We start from the raw sequence: 19,801 nt of genomic DNA, 5'->3' as shown, positions 1-19,801 counted from the left end.
TTAGGTTAGAATTTGAGACAGTTATCTTAAACCAAAGGAACCTAAGTCCGTAAATAAACTGTTAAGCAATGTAAACTTTTTAACAGCAGAGACAGTTAGCAAGGAACTATGTGAACCCCCAGGCCAAGATAATCTCTACCATAATTATATAGACTACTAAGTGAGAAAAAATCCAGAGCTTTGCTCATGAATAAAAGTGGATTATTTGGGATGTGATTTCATAAAATAAACAAGGAGACTAAATGCTCCAGAGGCTACTTAAGGTTTTGCAGAGGGGTAAATGTTAATGCTTAATTGTTTAAAGTATGTGTGATGTGATACATGGCAAAGTTGTACAAAGTATGCCTTAAGAAATACACTTATTGTTAGATATGTGCTGAATTTCTTTACCCATATAGCTGTGTTTCCAGCAGGTCACTTCAGAAATCCATTCAAAATAGCCTTTAAATGTTCAGTGAGCTTTTTGTTACTTGTTCTGCTAGATAATATATGTTGCTAAATACTTTTTCTCTGCTGTATTCTAATTGTGGTAATAAAGTGAGCATTGCTGTGACCTTTTTTGTTCTGCTTTGGTACTATTAACACATTTCTGTTCTGATCCCATTTATCCCATCTAATTCTTCCCCTAAGCCATCTGTGCCAGCAGAAGCAGTAGGAAGAATACAACAGTTGCACTAGAAGAAAATGCTCCCCAGAACATGGGGGTTGGAGCAGAGATAGCTGGGGTGCCATACATGGAGTTGATGAACTTCATCCTAATGGCTTGTCCTGCCTGGTCTTTGAGACAGCCAGCCCCAAAGAGCCATAGAGATACAGCCAGCACTCCTGGAGATCACAGGAAATTGTAGCTTCCTTCTGGGGTGCTTTAGGAGTGGATTGTGTTTCCTCCATTTTTTTGAGAGAGGAGAAATAAATTCCATCTTTCAGGGGCACCTTATCTAGGGAACACCCTCAAGACTGTCTTATCTTTTATTTGTTTGTTTGTTGTGCTAGGTGTTTGTCCAGTTGGGATAAAGCACTATGCACACTTCTGATCCAGGAATTTGTAACTGTTCAGATAAATCTGTGTAATGCTCCACACCCAGACACAGAAGGCATCACACAAAGAAACAGCAGCACGTGGTGATCTTGTGTGGAAAGGCCCCTTCTGTGCCTTTTCCTTTTTACATCCTTTGTACTGGAGCTTCCTGCAAAACAGACCTGTCCTGGAGGCTCTGCATCAGCATGGATCCCTCTCTAAGCTTTACTTTACTTCACTAAGTCTCTGACTCAAAGTCCCTACAGAGCTTAGAAATTTGAGTGGTTGAAGACAAAGACTTACACCAAAATGGGTGTTCTGTAGGAAAAAAAACCCCTTCCTTAGACAACTAATCTAAAAAATTGCTCCAGTGAGTTAATATGAATCTCAGTGCTTTTTTTAACCTTTTGTTATTTATGCTCACCAGACCCCTGTGAAATTGAAGAGCTCCCTTTATCTTGAATGATGGACTGGGAGCTGGGTTCTGGGGCTGGCTGCCACCTTCTCAGCCACATGTGCCAGCTCCCCCTGGCCCCGCTCTGCTCTCCTGACCCCGCACTGACTCATCCCTGTTTGATACCTACGAGAGCAATTGAATTCTTTTTACTGTTGCTGGTCTGAAATGAGTCAGTGCAGGGTCAAATGTTGTGGAGCAGGGAAGGGGGAGGAGTGGGAATCTGGCAGCCAGCAGCTGGCTGAGATTGCCATGGAGCCACAGACCAAGCCTGGTGACTTTGCCAAGGTCACACAAGCTTCTGTCAGCAGGAAACTGAAACCTCTCTGTGTTATACAGGGTGCTGACCACAGTCTGTCAAATGCAGTAACTGGCAGGAAGTGGCTTTAGATTTATTCTACTTGAATTTATTGTTTGTTTGCAAATACTGATGGATGAATTCATAGTTGCTTTCTAGTGTATGCCAAAATCCAAACCTACTGAACTGGTCATAACTGTAGATTTTCAGGTGTAAGCTGGGTGCATTCCAAGAAGAATTCATCATAAACTCAAGCTAACTTTCCTGTAGAAATGTGATTTTTGTTCAGGTAGTGATCTGTCAAGTACAGCACATTTCTGAATGGGGACTACTGCCCTTTGGTAAAGACAGATCAGGAGTTAGTGCCTGCAGCAAATCATTGCATGGTATTATATTGCCAATTTGGGAAAAAAATCAGTTGGTCACAGTTCCTTGATATCTCACACAATCTGCAGCTGATACTTTATCAGTGGCCTGATGGTTTCATTAGAATTTAGAATGGAGCCTTTCACCAACCCTGGGCACACAAATTGCTGGATGCACACAGATTTCTGGATGTACAGCATTTTGAGCTGTGTACATTATGAAAGCAGTGCTGAAAGTAGGGGTATGAGGGCTTAGGTCATGAATTCTGGCATCAATTTCTATGCTCTAGTTTTCTGTTAGAATTCTTTTGGGAGGAAAAAAAGGAAGAAACTTTTGTGAGTGAAGATTTTGGAGCTGTGTGCTGGTTATAAATCTGTCTGTGTTGCTTCTGTCTTTTTAAAGTTTCTTTAGAAAAAGGGCTAGCCAAAAAATATTCTGGATGTGGTTGTATGTAACATATGTGCATTTTCTTTGCACAATTCACTACAGTTAATTCAATTTGAAGGGCTTTCTTCTAGCTGTGACAAATCTTGTCAGCCTACCATTGGACTTAATTTCTATGTCTGGTTATGTTTTTTGTTTTATTTATTTGAGGTTTTTTTAACTTCTTGGAATCCAAGTAAGCTTGTTGCAGGTGGGGTTTTTTTTCATTTTGTTTTGCTTTTTAAGAAGGATAATACTGGAGTGCAGAATTATCCTTCTTAAACCAGCAATCTAATATATTGTCTGGTGTTCTTCTAGGAACAAATATATCATATGGATTTTTATGTAGGAGGCTTTTTAAACTTTTAAAGGTTGGGTGTTAGCCACAAGGCTAACATGTGACATGACAAATGTGGAACATCTGTGTGCTGCTGCACATCACTGTTCTAAAAGTCATTCCCCTCACCACATGCATTGAATTAAACACAAGAATTTAGAGAAAAAATAGTTGGAAGGACACATTCTGTCAAATACAATGGGAAGGATCTGTTGTGAAGCTGTTGGAGCTCGCTCACACAGTTCTCCAGTCACTAATTCAGGGGTCTGGTGTGCTCTGTGCCTCAGCTCTCCCTTCCTTGGAGCTGGGAGAGTGGTATTGTGCTTTCCTAGCTGGTGGCAAGCTGTTTTCTGGGTAGAAATTAGAGTTGAGCATAAAGCTAAACTCTAAAGGGATTTCTCAAAAACTAAAGGGATTTCTCAATGTAGTTTCTTGTTTGAGTGAGGTTTGGGCTGCATGTGAGGTAAGTAGGTGGCTGAGTTGGCTTCCTAGTATTGCAAACAAAGTGTGGCCAAGTGGCTCAAAGCAGAAGCTCTCATGTTAAAACATGAATCTTATCCATAACTCTGGCTGAAGTGATCTAACTTGGTGACCAATATCCCTGTGAATCCTGAGTGCTTCTGTTTTGTCTCCATGCTAAAGCTACAGTGAGAGTTCTTGCTTGTAAAATAAATGTAAAATAAAGAAAACAAAAGCAATTCTTGTGGGTAAAATTTGACCTGAGCATTGTGGGCCAGAAGCTGGAAGTCCTTGTTCTCCTAGAATGATTACCAAATTGCATGAAGGGTGCTGTGCTTCATTAAAGCCTGTGTACTTTGGTGCTGTCACCTTGCTCTGACAGAGTGGCTGCCAGCTTTAGATTGCAGCCTACAGAATATCCAAAAATCCCAGTCAGGACCCAGGTGACAGCTGAAGTTGAGGTGGAACTCAAGTGTTGGTCTGGTAAGAAGCTCACTGCTGTGCAGAGGACAAGTGCAGATATTAATGGTTGTCTTCCTAGTGACTTGCAGGTACTTCAGATGTGGTCTGGAACTGTGTAGGTTTGCACACATCATTAACTAGTGGGGTTTTAAAGTAATTTAAAGCTATCTTTTAGATATTGTTATTACAGATAAGGGTTTATTGAGTTCTGATACTCACAGCTGGAAACCAATATTGACACTTTGGTCCTCACTTCCTAGTTTATCTTCACGGACTCAAGTCTGGGACTGCAAATGTAAGGGACCTCCTCTGGTTGATCTGAATTTAGTTTCAAACATTTGCCTCTGAGATGACTTCTGAATACTTAATTCATACATTATGATGGCTGCTCTCATGCTGTGCTTAACTCTTTCTGAATTTAATATTTCTGAGGTTTTTAACATCCTGTTCAAAAGATAGTTTATAAGAGCTCCTTCTCTGGTGTGCAGGTGAAAGCTCTTCTTCCAACAGAGCCACATGTGGCAGACTTGGGAAAGCTTGCTCATGTTGAAAATATCACTTCACAGCCTCTGGATGATTCCTTGCTTTTTAAGGAGGTGAGGGGAGTGGTCTGAAGTAAAGGAAGCATCTCTGGGATTTGTTGTCCAGAGGCAGGTGCATAGGGAGTGTGCAGAAGTGGCATACAAGTGGCATACAAGCCTAAATAGTTTGGGTATCCATTTCAATTGTTCTGTTCTCCAAGCATTGGCTATGCTCTAATTAAGTAGTTCTTGTCATAAAACTCATTAAAAAATGCAGATTCTTTAATCTTAAAAGTTGTGGGGAAAACATTTTTGTTTGAATCAGTTTTTGAAACTAACCTAATTTTTTTTTTTTGTTTGGTGTTGGTAGGTTGTGTTTTTACCTTCTTAAAAAGCTGCTAACCCAAACCAAGCATCTCCTCTCTCAGCCCAGTCTGCCTGGGCTCAGGGCCATGTTCACATACCTCTGTGAGCCCTGTGTCTTCAGGGAGAGAGGACTCATGCAGATTCCTATATTGCATTTCCAGCAACCTCCGTGTCTTAGTGCTGGCTACAGGAAGCACATCTGAGTCAGCCACCCTGTCCACAGGCACTTGGAGAGCTGTGCAGAATCTGGGGTGGTCTAATTGTGATCTATCTGATACAGGACTTGCCCAAGCTGAGTGTTTCAACTTTAAATGTTTTTTAATTTAGCTCTGTAAAACTGTAGTTAGGAAACAATTCTGCACGTTTAGAATGCGTAGGTGTTAAATTCAGCTGGGTTCAAAGAAGTTAAACACAGCTTTGATGTAAATTACTTTGTGTAAACACAGCAGGAACTTCACATCCGTTGAACAATTCAAGTTCTGTAGCTTCTTTTAACCCATGCTCCAGTTTTCTTAAACAATTGAGAGTATTCTGGGGAGGCCTTTCTGACTTCAGTCTGTTTTATTGCATGAAAATAGCCTTCTGAATGCTGGGGGGAAAAAAGATAATTTTTCTATGTCTTCAAAGAGACTTCTGATGTTTTGAGTCTTTATTACACTAGAGGTCAGTGTATGATGGGAGCTTCTGTGCTGTGGTATAGAGTTTCTTGCAGAATCCTATTTCATCAACTTTGAAACCAGATTCTAAGAGAAACTGTAGCCTGTTACTATGGAAAAAACTTAACATTGAAGTGTCTTGTGACTTTCTTGGCTAAAGGAGTTTTTTGAGCTTCCCACTTTTAACTTTCCTTGCCTAGCAAATATAAGGCAAATATCAGTAAGAGTACTTTGATGTGGTATCAGCAGGAATGTGCACACTCAGTTGCTCCAGTGTGCACCTCAAACATTCATCTTTCACACAATGCCAGGACCTTTTGGTTCATAATTCTGTATGCCAGGGTATTTACAGGTTCATCCTTATCTTGTGCACTGTACTTCTGAAGGGCATGGGGGGAGAATTGCAAACGCATCTATTATTTTTAGAGTAGGTGTCAGCTTCCTGAACACTGAGCTGGTGACTTCCAGGTGGGTGGCTTCACTTTTGGGGGTTGAGGGAAGCACAGTCAAGTATGATTCTGTCATGGTGCTTGCAGAGATTCTTTCCTCAGCAGCTCTTCTCCAGTTCTGCAGATAAGTTATTTCTTTAAACATCTGGAATGTGCAAAAGCAGTTTGTTCCTGCAGACAGGACTGGGCAGGGGCACCAGAGCAGAACTCCAGCAGTGTTATGTGATGTGGAATGGGAGGGAAATGCACTGAAGGAGAGCCCTGCTGCCTGGGGCAGGCTCATCACAAATGACAATTTAAGCAAGATGATGGAAATACCCCACTAGGGTGGATTTGAGCTCTTGGATGTTTTCTGTGAGAGCTGACTACAAGCAGAAGTGCCTGTATCCTGCTACTCTTGTCTAGAGTTCTTCTGAAATGCCTCAGAAAAATAAAATAACATGGCATGCTGGAGTTTACAGGTTTGCACTGATGTAGAGTGTAAGTGCAGGCACAGAGAGGAATTTTGCTGGTTTTAAGTGATTTTCTGGATGTTCAAGAGACTTGGACTGATGAACATCTCTGTGGCTTTTCTTTTTGGTGAGGTGGGAGTGGAAGGAGACATAGTAAAAGGAAAACCAGCAGTCTGAAAATCTCCTTTGCACCTGGCTGCTGCCCAGTATGATGTGTTCCATGCCTCTGGAGCATGAAGAGGGATAACACCTGAGATAGTGTGGAGGAGCTGCTGGACTCTGGTTTAATTGAACTCTCTGTTAGCATTCCTGGCTTCAAAGGAAAGATATTGCACTCTTCTACCTCTTTTCCAAGTTTTTCCTGCAAGAAATGAAAATGTACCAAGGTTTTGCAGAGTGGGGCTTTATCAAAACATCTCTGTGGTATTAGGCAAGAGCCTGAAATGGTGATGGCTTTGCAAAACTGATGTGTTATAAGTCATCAAGCAACAAATAAAGCATCCTAAAAATTGCTTTCCTTTTCCTATCCTTTTCTGATTGGAGGCATGCAGCTTTAATTTGTTTCACTGGAACTCACCAGAGTCTGTTCTGCATGTAGGAGCTCAGGAGCTAGGAGGGTTAACTTGAAGAGAAGGTGGTGTAGGTGTCCTGTAGCCAACCCAGTGAACAACCTGATGGATCACTGCAGATTCTTGCAGAGCAGCTATTTGACTGTTGCACATGGTGACTTTCTTTCTTGGTTCAGCTGTCAAGTGTCAGATCAGTCCAAGTGTTGATGGTCTCTGCACCTAGAAGAATATTTGTCTAGAAGAAATGTAAGTTTGCTTATTCTCTTGGATCAAAAATGATGGATCTTTGTGGCTAAACAGAGATGGTTACCCACTAGCCCCTCTTTCTAGTTCATAATGGGAAGTATCCTAATGATATTTTCATGTCTCTTTCCTTCATGATGTACTGACTAACTCTGGAATCTGTTGTGTAATAAAGAGTCCATGGAAATGGCAAGAATTAGTATTTGGAGTGTCTTTTCCTGCTTTTGTTCTAAACTCTCAAAATGCAGGAGTTATCAGATGTGCAGTTCAAGTGGCTTGCCAGGAATCTCTCAGATGAACTGCAGAGAGAGCACAAAAAGTTGCAGCCAAGGTCAGTCTTGAAAAGATTAGAATTCAATTGCCAGCCCTCACATTTTGATTTCAATCTCAAATGTTTCCTGATAGGTGTTCTGTATTTGTTAGGTCTTCTGTTTGTATTGTGCTCCTGCCAAAACTTCTCATAAGACTCCTGACACTATCAAAGATCTATAGCAGAGATCTTTGATAGAGACAGAGACATAGGCAAATATATAGATATATATTATATATCTATATATTTTATATATCTATATAAAATATAGATATAATATATATTATATGTATTTATATATATATATATATATATATATATTTTATATATCTATATATTTGCCTATATCTCTTTGACAAAGACATAGGCAAATATATAGATATATAAAGAAACCCAAACCACTCTGACAAGATATTTCAACTCACACCAGTTATTCAAGGTTCCTTTAAAATGGTAGACTTGAAAGCTGCAGGCCTTCAAAACTGCAGCTCCCTAGACTTCTCTCTTGTTCCAAAAAAACAAATGTAGCATTTGCCAAAAAAGGGAGGAAATTGACAAAAAAAGGGAGGAATTAATAAAATGTAGTAATGGGACAGTGGCAGTGTGCACTAGGTTTAATGTGTTCTGTGCATTATAAATGTCCTCTCTTCCCACCTCACAGCTGCTTCCAGGAAGTCTCTGAAGTAGTTGACCAAAATGAGAGCTGGATTTCAAATCCTTTATTTTCTGTTTCTTTTTTGATTCTTTTTTTTTTTCCTTTTTTTAAAATTCTGATACTTAAAGAGGAAGCAGTAGAAGGAACAGCAGAAGTAATCAGGCAACCCTATGGTTAAGTAGCAAGAAGGAATTTGGAATCAAGAATTATGTGATGATGGAAAAACTTTAGTTTATCTTTCTTCCAGCTATCCATTGTTAACCATCATTTTTCTTCGCCTTTCCTACCACACTGAAGTGCCCACTCATTTACTCTTCTAAAGTGCAGGAGTGCTCATTTGAGGGGAATGGAAGCTGGAAATGCAAAAACAATGGCATGTGGTTTACCATATTCTTGGAATTTTAAGTGAGTTTCCTCCGTGAAATACAGAGATAAATGTGGGTGGATGTTAAAAACTGTCTTATTTCACTTGTTGAAGCAGTTATATAACATTAGGGACCAGACTGATTTGCTGCCTTACCTGTCCCTATACATTCAAAGGCAGTCTGTGTTTGGGGGTCTGCTTCTCTTCCAAAATCAGAATTTCTCCCAACTCAGGCAAAATTTCTGTCTTATCTGTCTTTTCAATGAATTATTTTTGTTTTGACCTCTTCTCTAGATGCTGTTATTAGAGTCTGACATGTTCAGCAGCTGCAGGAAGCAGAGCAGTGACCTGACTGCTCTTGAAAGTTGTTGCTCTAGTCACATAGGATAGCATGACTTCATTTTGTACCTCCTAATAGATTAAAAAAAAAAAAAAAGTTGAATAAGCACTTGTGAAAGTGAAAACAGTATATTTGGCACCTAAACATATGCAGGTGAGCTGAGCCTGAGCTGAGCAAGAGTAAAAATATTCTTCTACTTAGCTGCTGAAAGAGGAGGGAATTTGTGCAACAGCACAGACTGCTTCAGGTGGTTCAGGTCTGCACTGGAGAACTCTTCTCTCTCTGGGGAAAGAAGCAACTGCATATGGTACAGAATAGAGTAAGAAGCCCAGAGCAGCTGGTTATTTTAAGTTTTTATATGTTCAGGGGATTGGCATCTTTAAGGACAGCATAGTGCTGAGAAAATTCAGCTAGTTGGAAATAATCTAACTTGAACACTTCATTAACATGAGTATGCACATGGGCTGAATCAGCCAGCAAATAATGTTACAGGCACAGCCAGAGGTGTTTTGTATTTGCCAAAGAATAAAATAAAGCCAGTTGTGGTTCAAGGTGTGGGGATCAGAAATCAGGCCTTGTGGCAGTGCTGTTTGCAGAACTGCTTGATAGGTCAAGTGCTCTACACTAGGAGAAGTCTTGGGTCTATCTCTTGGTTGCTGTGGTTCTAGAAAGAGCATTGGCTCTCTCAGTTGCTTTCAGGGATGTTTAGAATTTAGGATTTTGAGGGTAATAGTATTTTGGTAGATGTTTCTGATTTTGCTATTATCTCCAGTGCTGCTTGACCTTATAGAAAGACTGAATATATAATAATAAAGGCTTCCTGTGAATATATAATAATAAAGGCTTAATATATAATAGTAAAGGCTAAGGGGAAGTTCAGTTCTTGTCTATATGAATGGACAAGGTAGCAGTATGCTCTAAGCTGCCTCAGCCCTTGCAGTCAATCAGGTTGTGCATCTGCCTAGTTCTGGAATGTTTGCCATAGCTGGGGTGCATTGTGGCTCTTACCCATGCTTTGTTGTGTTTGTTCCTTGTAGGAGGACTGCCTTTGGACTGTGAGCCACCTGGACAAGGTGATGCAGCTGTACCTACAGGGTCAGGCCTGGATGGCTGGGATTTAAGGTAAACCTTTGCTGAAAAATACATACAGATCTGAACCAAGAACTATGGGTTGTTGTTTGGTTGGGGTTTTTTTTTCCTTTTTTTTTTTTTTTTTGGAGGTGTTAGTATCAAACATTTAAAGAAGGATCTGTGTGTGCCTTCTAGTGCATAAGTACCATAACAAAATGCAGTGATATAATAGTTAGGATTCCAGAGTAGCCCATAGGACCTTCAGAAAAGCTGATTGGTGTTTAAAAACCTAGGAGATGCTAATGCTGCTGTGGGAAGAAATGTTATTCAATAAGGAAGTAGCAGTAAGAGTTCCTAAAACAACTTCTAAGAACTCACTGGAAGGCAGCAGGCAGTTAAGATGGACCTCCTGTTCCAGCCTTTCTATTATTCCTTCTTCCAAATATTGTATAACAGAGTAGCTTCAACCATTCTAGATCATGTACAATCTTCAAATGTAATATTTTAATGAATTACAGATCTGTACTTTCTTTCATGTTGCCCACTTTTCATGTTGCAGACTTTTGCTTAAATGTTTGCAGTTTAGATTTGATTCAGAATTTTTTCCAGCTCTTAGCTATGGAAAAGCATTTCCCTATTTGAACACAAACCAAGAACAAAAGGGACCTTTCTGTGTGTGGAAGTGCATAGCAGGTTCTCTTGGTCCCACTAAGGCAGAGCTTGCAAAATTTCTGTATAGTGCAGGATTAATCTTGCTCTTGGAGAATTGTGTAATTTTGGGTACTGGAGAGATGTGATTTCTTGGATGTGATCAGGAATGTCTCAGTGGTTTTGAATCAGCAAAATTAGTATGTAGATGATCTATCTTATAACATTCCTTAAAGAGAATTGATGCCTAATTCTGGTCATACTGCCAGGCAAGAGCTGCCATGCTCTTAGTTCTTTTGCCACATGTAGCCCAAGTTTTCTCTCAGGGGTATGGAAGGCACCATTTCAGCTGTTGCTCCAGAATTATGCAAGAGCTGTTTTCCTTGCAGCTTGTCATAGCTTCTGGAGTCTGGGAGAACACTGTGTAAAGAGTGGAAGCTTGAGTGAAATCATCTTCTGCTGGTTTTAACATCTTAAAAAGGAGGAATGTGTGGGACTGGGAACAGTGTTTACTCTTGCATGTGCTAGAAAGCCTGAAATGTTGTAAGGCCTTGCAGTAGAAAAGCAAAACCTAACCTTGATTGCTGAAGATTTGAGCTTGGAGCAGGATCATGGGAAACATGAACTGAATCTTGACAACTCAAGATTAAGGCATATTAATAAAGCTTTGTCCAAAAATGTTACAGCCAGCACATCACATCACAGTTATTAGCTGCACGCTTTCTACGCAGAGAATAATTTAATGAAGGTGAGCAGAAGTAGTGTGCTCTTGCAAGACTAATGCAGATACTTAAAATTACATGAACAGTCATGAGAATTTAATTTTTTAAGGGTAATATGGACTTAACTTCTTTCAACAAAGACTCAAGTCAAGCCTTCAGAGTATTTCTTGCTGAATTTGTTTCTTAGTATATACAGTCATAAAATGGTTGTAAGCTTCAGAAGATGATGCTGTTGGACCTTGTGAATGAGTATTCTGCTGTATTTTTAAAAAATCAGCAACAAAAAAGAGGTTTATTTTAGTAGAGAATTTACAGGACTAGAGTTTGTTAACAGTATTCAATTGGCACACTTGATGTGACTTAGTTGGAGCATGTCAGATAACAAAGCCATGGGCTGTTTGGATAAAGTCTTCAGATGAACATGTTCATGTTTTTCCACAGCATCTTGGAATTCTGTGCAGTATTTTCTGTACCTGTTACTGCCTTATATATTCATTAAGCAATTACATGGACTTCAGAATATCTGACTGAAAAATTATGGGAAAAAAATGGTGATTTCTGGAGGTCATGACCAGCTTTCTACTTCATTGCTGGAGTTGCATCTAGGACTGGCCAGTTGACTTTAGGGGCTGGGAAGTGTGCACAATCAGATGAGTCACTTATACCCTCTTTTCATATCATTACAATAGAAACAGTTTATGGACAGGTATTTGTTTTTTTAATTTATAGTGTGTTAACTTTGCTAGCAACATACCAATTATCATGTGCTGTCTGTATTTCATAGCTTCCACAATGTCAACAAAGCCAAGGCTTCATGTGCAAGTTCATGTGCTGTTTTGCTGGACACTTTAACAGCCTTGCTTATATGTGAAGAAACATAGTGTTCCTTCTAATACTGGTGTATTTTTAATTATATAAATTACAGCCAACACTTGCTGGCTAATATAGCTTGAAAAACAGTGAGTGGGTTTATTTCTGCCTTCTAGAATAGAACTGGAACATTGGAGATGCCCAGCTTTTGCAAATCCTGTGTGGTGCAGCAGTCCCCTTCAGGTTAATGTTCTTGCTGGCCTCTCTGAAAACTTCATCCTCTCCATTCTGAAAATAAAGGCAAATAGATGTGTTTCCCTTTTTTCTACGATATCAGTAAGATTGTTCCTCTCTACTGTGGTTTCAATTTTCATGGCTTTCATTTTCCAAATGCTTTGTAAGCTGAATTATTAATGCTTGCACCATTTTAAAAAATAATGCATACAGTATCTCACAATCCATTGCTGACCCAGCAGTTGGGGATTTTTTTTTTTTTTTTTGCTGTTTTGGAAACAGTTTGCTTGAACTTCTGCATTTCACTGTTCCAGGACAATGGTACTGGACTTCTTGCAAAAGCCAAGCTTACAGGAAATGTCATCCTGTCAAAAGTGGTTTGTTCTTACACAGCATATGATAATGCTTTTCTTAAAATATATTTGTTTGGCATAAGACCTGTAGTGCCTGGTATTCTCTGGCAGTGTTACTCACTCTCAGTTTACCTGAGAATAGGAGTGTAAATGTTGGATTTTCCTGGTGTCTTGTGCAGAGAGTCGAGGTCTTTAATTGTCCTTAAAGCTCCTCCCCCTACCAGCTCTTCCCTTTCTACCTTGTTGGTAGAGTAAGTGTTATACTATTTTCTCCATAAGTTCCTCCCAGTCTTTGGGATTGCATTTCTTGAAGGCATCCTCAAAACTGATTTTAGTTGTCATGACTTTTATTTAGACCATTGGAAATTTTTAATGGAGATGTCAGGTGAAAAAGAGTGGAATAGGAAGAGTGCAAATGTGTCTTCCTTACTGCTGCATTTTTCTTCAGATATAATTATTGGTAAGAAAGAAGCTATGCCTGATGTCAGTCCCAAAAGTTAACATGTATCTCTGCACATGGCCTCTGCGTGGCTGTTGCCAAGTGTCCTTAGTTATTTTTTATGGACAAAACAGATTATTTGGGAATTGTAAACTTTGGATGAAGCCATTCAGTTCAGATCTGCCTCTGCACTTCTTTCTGTAGTATGGCTTTGGAGGAGCAGCCTGTCCACCTGGGTCATTTGTCCCTAATTTCCTTTCACTGAAAGATTTCTTATTTGCTTCTGGATTACTCATACCTCTTCCCAAGGCTTTTATTGCAGTGCCCTACAGAAAACATCAGAATTTTTCAGCCTTAGGAATGTGTTTCCCCCCCAGAGTGAAATGGCTCAGGTGTGTTGCTGTAAAGCCACACTGCAAAGCCAGAGAGGGTCAAGAAATCTGAGAAGGGATGATTCAATTGTGCTGCTTTTGCTGATTTCTTTGAATTGTGGATTCTGACTTCATCAGTAGCGTCTACAAACCTCGGTGTTTGTGACTTGCAACTGATACCTTTTCTAAAAACAGAAGGAGGCAGGAGAGAGAGTACTCTGTTTATTTCAACAACCACAAGCAACACTTCCAAAATACTCTTGTGGCTGTATCGCAGAGTTATGAATCTTAGGTTATCTGGTGGTGAGTAATGTGGTGAGGCAGGAGCCCCATGTGTCCATGCTTTATTTAGAAAAGGTAGCTCTTATCAGAGGCAAGGAGCACCGGTGTTCCACTCTCTGTGCTTGCCTAAGGACAGATACCAAATCTGTTGACAGTTTATGGTGCCAAGCACAGCACTTCCCTCTCGGGGTCTGACTGCAAGTTCTTAAGGATTTTGCAATATGGAAAGAAACAAATTCCTTTCCCCCTCCAGCTGCTCACCCAAATGCACTTTTTAAGCTGTCCTGTGGTTTGATCAAAGTTAACAATGGGTTGTGATATCTCTTGATCAGATAGATTTTTCCTTTTTAAACAGGATTAGCTCACTAGAGAGGATGCTCACAAACAGATTGTAACAGCTTTCCAAATTCTTCAGGCAGAGCCAAGATTGTACCAATTATTACTCCTAGAGAATCCTGGAGATTAAGAAAATATCACTTAAGTTTCCACACTGCAGAGTTAAACCTGTAGAGGCTGGGAGTCTGTGTGTGTCTTCAGTAAGACAATAATCTTTTACTGTTCTACCTACTTAAAAATAAAATGGAAGAGCAAATCCTCCCTGGCAAACCAGGAGATACTCAATTTTGGGATTATATGCAGTTTGCATTGAAGATAAGCTGGGTTAGGGGGCATAGGCTTTGACACAAAATGTGTGGCTTTATTCCCATGGGCAGACAATGCAGCAGAACTGGGGATTACTGAAGACTGTGGGGCTGTCCTCCCTAACTTGCCACCTTCTCCTCAATTCAGAGTGCAGGGAATTGTTCCTCCCCATGGCAATAACATCACTGTAATTTGTGTCTGATAGTGAAAGAATGAAGGATTTATTCTCCCAGAAAGAAAGTGTGTGTGTTGGGTTTAGTTTTGTTTTTTTTATATTGTTGGTGTTTGGTGGGGGTTTTTTTTAAGACAAATAAAAAAATCCTCTGTGAGTCATTTTAGGCTCTCACAGAACCTTGAATGTGCTAAATGGGTAGGTTCCCCTAGCTGAGCCAATGGGGATGGCCAGACACAGGCAACACTTTTATCCCACGAAAGGGAGGAGGGGTGAATGAGCCAGAAGATATAAGCTGAAACAAAGCCATGCTGTCCTTCTGAGTCATTCGCATGCACTGGATGGGTAAGGCTTCCTGCTTCCTGGGACACACAAGTGGGGTCATGATTCTAACAATGGATGCTGGTAAGTCGCTTTTTATTAAATTTGTCTGGGGTTTTTTGTCTGGGAAGTCTCTCCTTCCCCTCCCCTGCTCCCCCACCACCAGCTGAAAAGAAGCTATCTGTAAACTGGGAAGCTGAATTGTTAAATAAGGGAATGCTGAACCCAGACTTTGCACGCTGTGTGCACTTCAGTGTGGGTTACCCTGGGGTTATTTCTTGGCTCTTACTCACTGAAGCACATATCCCCTCCTGCAAAGCCAGACCTCAGAATCAAAAGGTGTCTGTAAATTTGTACTTCTGTCTTCATTGGGACAGAACCTGTGGCCTGAGAAGTGCTTGATGTCTCCCTCTCTTTGATGATAGAGCTGGTAGTGTCTGGAAGATACATTTTAGATGTTAGGCTTGTTGTAAAGGGACAGTGGTTAAGTAATGTATTGTCTGTGGCTTCCTCTGCTCTGTGTTTACAGAAGTTTTGTATTGGGGAGGAAGAGGCAGAAACTGCTGTATTTCTGTGGTAGGCAGCTCTGTTTTATGTGCTTGTAGTCAAGGAAGCCTATGTTCTATGAAAAAGCACATGCAGGATTTTTATTTATTTTTTTTTTTAAATTAGGTACAAACATGAAATCTTCAACATAGCTTCTTGTGTGATATGGAGAATGAATGTAGAGTGGTTTCTATAAAAGAAACAAGCAATCCCTGTCTTGCTTCTAGAGAGGGGGGTGTTTCCATGTCATAACTTGCATCCTTCAAATTCCACAGTAATAAAAGACCTTGGATTTTAATGGTTATGGATAGGGCATAAAGCACCAGTGATTGTGCTGTGGCAGCATGCTCTCGGCTGCTCTTTCTCCATACCAGCTGCAAGCATGCCTGCTGCATTTTTAAGAGCTCTGTTGAACTTTTGTCAGCAGTTGGTTCAGCCACTTTTTTTTTCACCGCAATGCAGAAGTATAATGTGACATATTCTACAAGCTCTATTCAAAATTATAAACTTAGGCAGATATTGCTGGTATGATTTATCTGCTTGTAACATGCTGAGTTTACTCCATGCTAATGAAATGCTCACTGTCCCTCATCTATCTGAATTGATTCAGTTGGGCATTTTATAGGTCCTAAGGAGAAAAATGTCTGTGCCTTTGTATAGCCCTTTGACTTTACTGAGACTTCCAGAAGGTGACCCAACTGGGTTATTCATGCACAATTTACAGGAGACAGCAAACCACTTGATTTCACTTGCCCACACTTAATTGAAGTTGTTTTGTTATTGTCTTTGTAGGCGACGAGTGACTTTTTTTGTGTTCAAGGTATGTTACATGCTTTGCAAATCAGTTAAAACCCAGGTCCTTTAACTGAGATGATAAAATTTAACACAAGCACAACGATGAATAAGATGGTGTATGGCTGGCAGTTTTCCATTAAGTGGAAGCTGATGATTTTTTATTTTGGCCCTTCCATTAGAGTAGCTTCTCGAGGCTCTTAAAGCAGTTTGCAAGGCAGAAACTGGCAATCCTCTTCTACCCTTGCTTGAATAAGAGGGGTGGATGCCTAGATGTAGCTGTCCTGCCCAGTATTTTGGGAGGATGCCCTGGCAATGTTCGGAATTTACGTGCTTGTGGGAGGTAGAGATACAGACTTTGCCCACAAGACACTTCTTCCCCTTTGAAGTACCAGAGTTCCTGTACTGCAGTGGAGTAATTGATGTTTTGGGATATAATGTTTTGGAAAGACTGGTGGGATGTTAATAATATAGGTTTGAAAAAATACCTTTTATTTTCATATACCTACATGCTTGCATTGTGCACTGTTCCTTTGCACTGTGAGGTGAACCATGAAGATACTACTGCTCACCTATGTTTTGTTGGATCCAAACCTGCTTTTTTTCTCAGAACAAGTCACTGCACTGGTTTCTCTGTAATTACTATGCTCCTGTAGTCCTAGTGGTAATTTTCAGTTATACCAACTTATATGGTTAGTAAACATATATTTTGCAAGCTTTTAATGCTGCGAGAATTCTTAAATTATAGTTCTCAACTTCTATGTGGGAAAATGGTTCTAACTACCTGAAAGGAAACATTGTAATTCAAGGATTTATAACAGGGTATTCTAGTACTTCTCAAGTATATTTAGGTTACAGAAAAAATATGCAAGCAATTCAGTGCCTTATGCCTTAATCTGAGACATGGACAGTGCTCCATGAAGTTTATCTGCTTAGTTTCATCCACCTTTTAAAGCTGTGCTTGCTACTCTTGGAACTGTTTGCTTATTTCAAATTATGTGTTTGCTTTATAAGTCAGGGCTGATAACTTCTTTTTTATGAGCATCAAATACTTAAGCTGGTTTTTAAGAGAACAGAACTTGTCTTCCTTAAGGTAGTTGTAAGAATACTTGTGCATCTGTTTCAGAATTTGTTTAATGGGTTTGATTCTGCTGTGTTTGCCTTAGCAGCTTCTAATTTCTGCCAGGAGGAGGTCTGAAAATGTTTTGGACGGGGGGAATAAAAGGGAGAGCTGCAAGACAGGGTTGACAGTATAATTGGATTTGAAGCAGCTACAGGCTGGGACTGTTGCAACAGCTGATTTGATCCTTCTGAGTTTCAAGAGCTATTTATGGTAGATTAGCTGTATCAAAGCTCTACTGTTCCAACCATAAAAGGCTGGTCCTATGTGAAGTTGCCACACTGCATTTGGCTTAGTCCTCAGAGGTTGGAGAGCCTATAGCTTTTTATGTGGATAAATCCAGTGATGGATGGAAATACTAAAGGCAGATCAAGGAATAACACTGTTGAGGACTTCAGATGGCAGCGAACTCTTAAAAGGAGATTTTCACTAATAAATTTTTTGCTCTGATGTTTGGAATCAGCGCTTGGATATAGCTCCTGCATATTTACTGCATTTGGTGAACGCATGCTTTTAGGAAAGCGCTGTTCTAAATTTATCTGACTTATCTGAATCATCTTGACTGCACATGTACTTGCCAGCCATGCATGTTGATATTTGGTAACTTTTGTGAAGTCACTTTTCTGTTTTCTAAGTGGGTGAGTGTTAGGTTCTTGGGAAAAGAATCTTAGCTGACGCGAGAAACTTCTTTAAAACAAGAATAATGAAGTACTTGGCCAAAGAGAGCTACAGGCGTTATCAGTAACTATTTTGAGAAGACTTTGACCCCTTTTGCTGCATCTGTACCTTCTTTCTGCCCTCTTTGTGTAAAGACAGACCAGTGGATTTTTTACAGGATTCTGAAGTAAGTAGCACCTCACTCGGGCAGCTTGCACACCGTTGCTCCAGCCAGTTGTTTGTGAATATTCACAGCATTGTCAGGTTGAAATGCAAGTGGGTTTATTCCAGCCTGTGCATGCCAGTCCTTCAGCCTTCCTTAAGGCATTTTGTCTTTTTATTCTCGTGGTTTTGCTTAGAAGATGAGTTCATTCTGCTATGAATGGAAAATCCTGTTGCTGGTTGGTTTGTGTGATGTGTTTCTCTTTTCTTTTTAGGTTTTATTATGCTAACCTTAGCCATAGTACTACAAATGGCTATAAGAACACAGAACTTTCAGTGGTATTTTTCTCTTGTGTTTAAGAAGTTCTATAAATACATGGGAGTACTGTTGCATTGGATAACTGTGCTCTATTTTGAGACTTGGAGCATTCTGAGGAAGACTTGCTTCAACTTTCCATTCTCTTAATTTTAAACATTACCAGGACACTGCAGGTAGAAGAGGTAGAAGTTACTGGCACTGTTTCACCTTCTTCTCCTGCAGGAATATCTTTGCTCACAGTTCCTTCAGCCATTTGTTTCAGAAAACTTGCAGCATTGTCAGGCTGAAATGTGAGTGGGTTTATTCCAACCTGCTTAAATGGGGGGAGCATAAAGGACAGGGGGATTGAAAGGCAAGTTTCCTTGCTTCAAGGATATTCCATGTGTTGTATTTTAATCACCAGAAACATAAGAATAATGTCCTTGACCAAAAAAAAAAAAAAAATTCTGCTTCTCCATTTCCCTTTCAGAAACTAGCAATTTAAGACCACCTTCAATTTTATTAGGATTATAAATCTGTATTTCTCTCAAATGGATCTAGAATTTTTATTCTGAATTATATAAACCTTTGTTTTAGCCTGGAGAATACCAGAAGACAGAACATGTCTGGAGCATTACTATTTTAAAACTACTTTATGAGTTTAGTGTTAGGAATATTGTATTGGAATAAACTCCCCCATATAGTGAATTTTTCTCCCACAGACTTTGTTAGATATATATTTAACTAATCACCTGTATCTGCATATTTTATAGGAGATTGAATCCTTCTACCTGCAGAAGCAGTGAGGGTTAGGAAGAAACTGCCAGTTAAAAATACTCCTTCAGACATCTTCTTAATTTTTGTATTGTATAACAGATATGTGCTTCAGTCTGGTACTGAGTTTTAAATGTTTTTACATTGCTTCCACTAAAATGAGTATTTTTAATATGCATCCTTTTTTATATGGTCTGATTTTCTTTTCCTTTCCTAATTATATTTTAAAGTTGCTGTAAATTGCTCCACCATTTTAGTATGCCTGTTGTGTTCCTGTAAACCTGCTAGAAAGTGTCTATGCCATAAAGTCTTAAAACAGACCACAGAGACTTCAGATATGGAAGTTAGATAACACAGAGTGTGCAGTAGCTCTTAACCTGCATTTAAAACTTAAGCTCACTAAGGGTGGAATGAAGGAAACATTTTGATTGATGAAAAGTAACAATATCAGCTTCTCTTTGTGCAGCAAAGGTTTAAACTTGTTAGAGCCGGTAAATTTCCTTCCCAATCACAATTTAAAAGTTAATTCTGCCTCTCCCATGTTGTTTTGTCTTGATTGCATTGCTAAATGACATTTTTGGCAAAAAAATTTCCAGTAGGAAGGAGGATTTCAGATTTTCTCTGAGCTTTATTCAGCAGGACTGA

General features: G+C 39.7%; 1 protein-coding gene across 9 annotated transcripts in view; it reads left to right on the top strand.

Annotated features, from left to right (window-relative positions):
- Window positions 1-19,801, top strand: part of SVIL (supervillin) — a 134,294-nt gene that overhangs the window by 18,595 nt on the left and 95,898 nt on the right. For 6 of the 9 annotated variants that reach the window (XM_018909275.3, XM_018909274.3, XM_018909273.3 and 3 more), the window contains exon 1: window positions 14,761-14,891. In XM_018909275.3, coding sequence (XP_018764820.3) covers window positions 14,819-14,891 — 73 coding nt within the window. In that variant the 5' untranslated portion in view covers window positions 14,761-14,818. Of the gene's footprint in view, window positions 1-9,779; window positions 9,865-14,760; window positions 14,892-17,580; window positions 18,110-19,801 lie in introns of those variants that run through there. The other 3 variants (XM_050970666.1, XM_030229977.2, XM_018909270.3) reach the window with 2 other exon arrangements.

The sequence above is a fragment of the Serinus canaria genome, chromosome 2, assembly GCF_022539315.1.
Source record: "Serinus canaria isolate serCan28SL12 chromosome 2, serCan2020, whole genome shotgun sequence".
Classification (NCBI taxonomy): domain Eukaryota; kingdom Metazoa; phylum Chordata; class Aves; order Passeriformes; family Fringillidae; genus Serinus; species Serinus canaria.
Note: the sequence above shows the minus strand (reverse complement) of the source record. Positions and strands in the feature narration are given on the sequence as shown.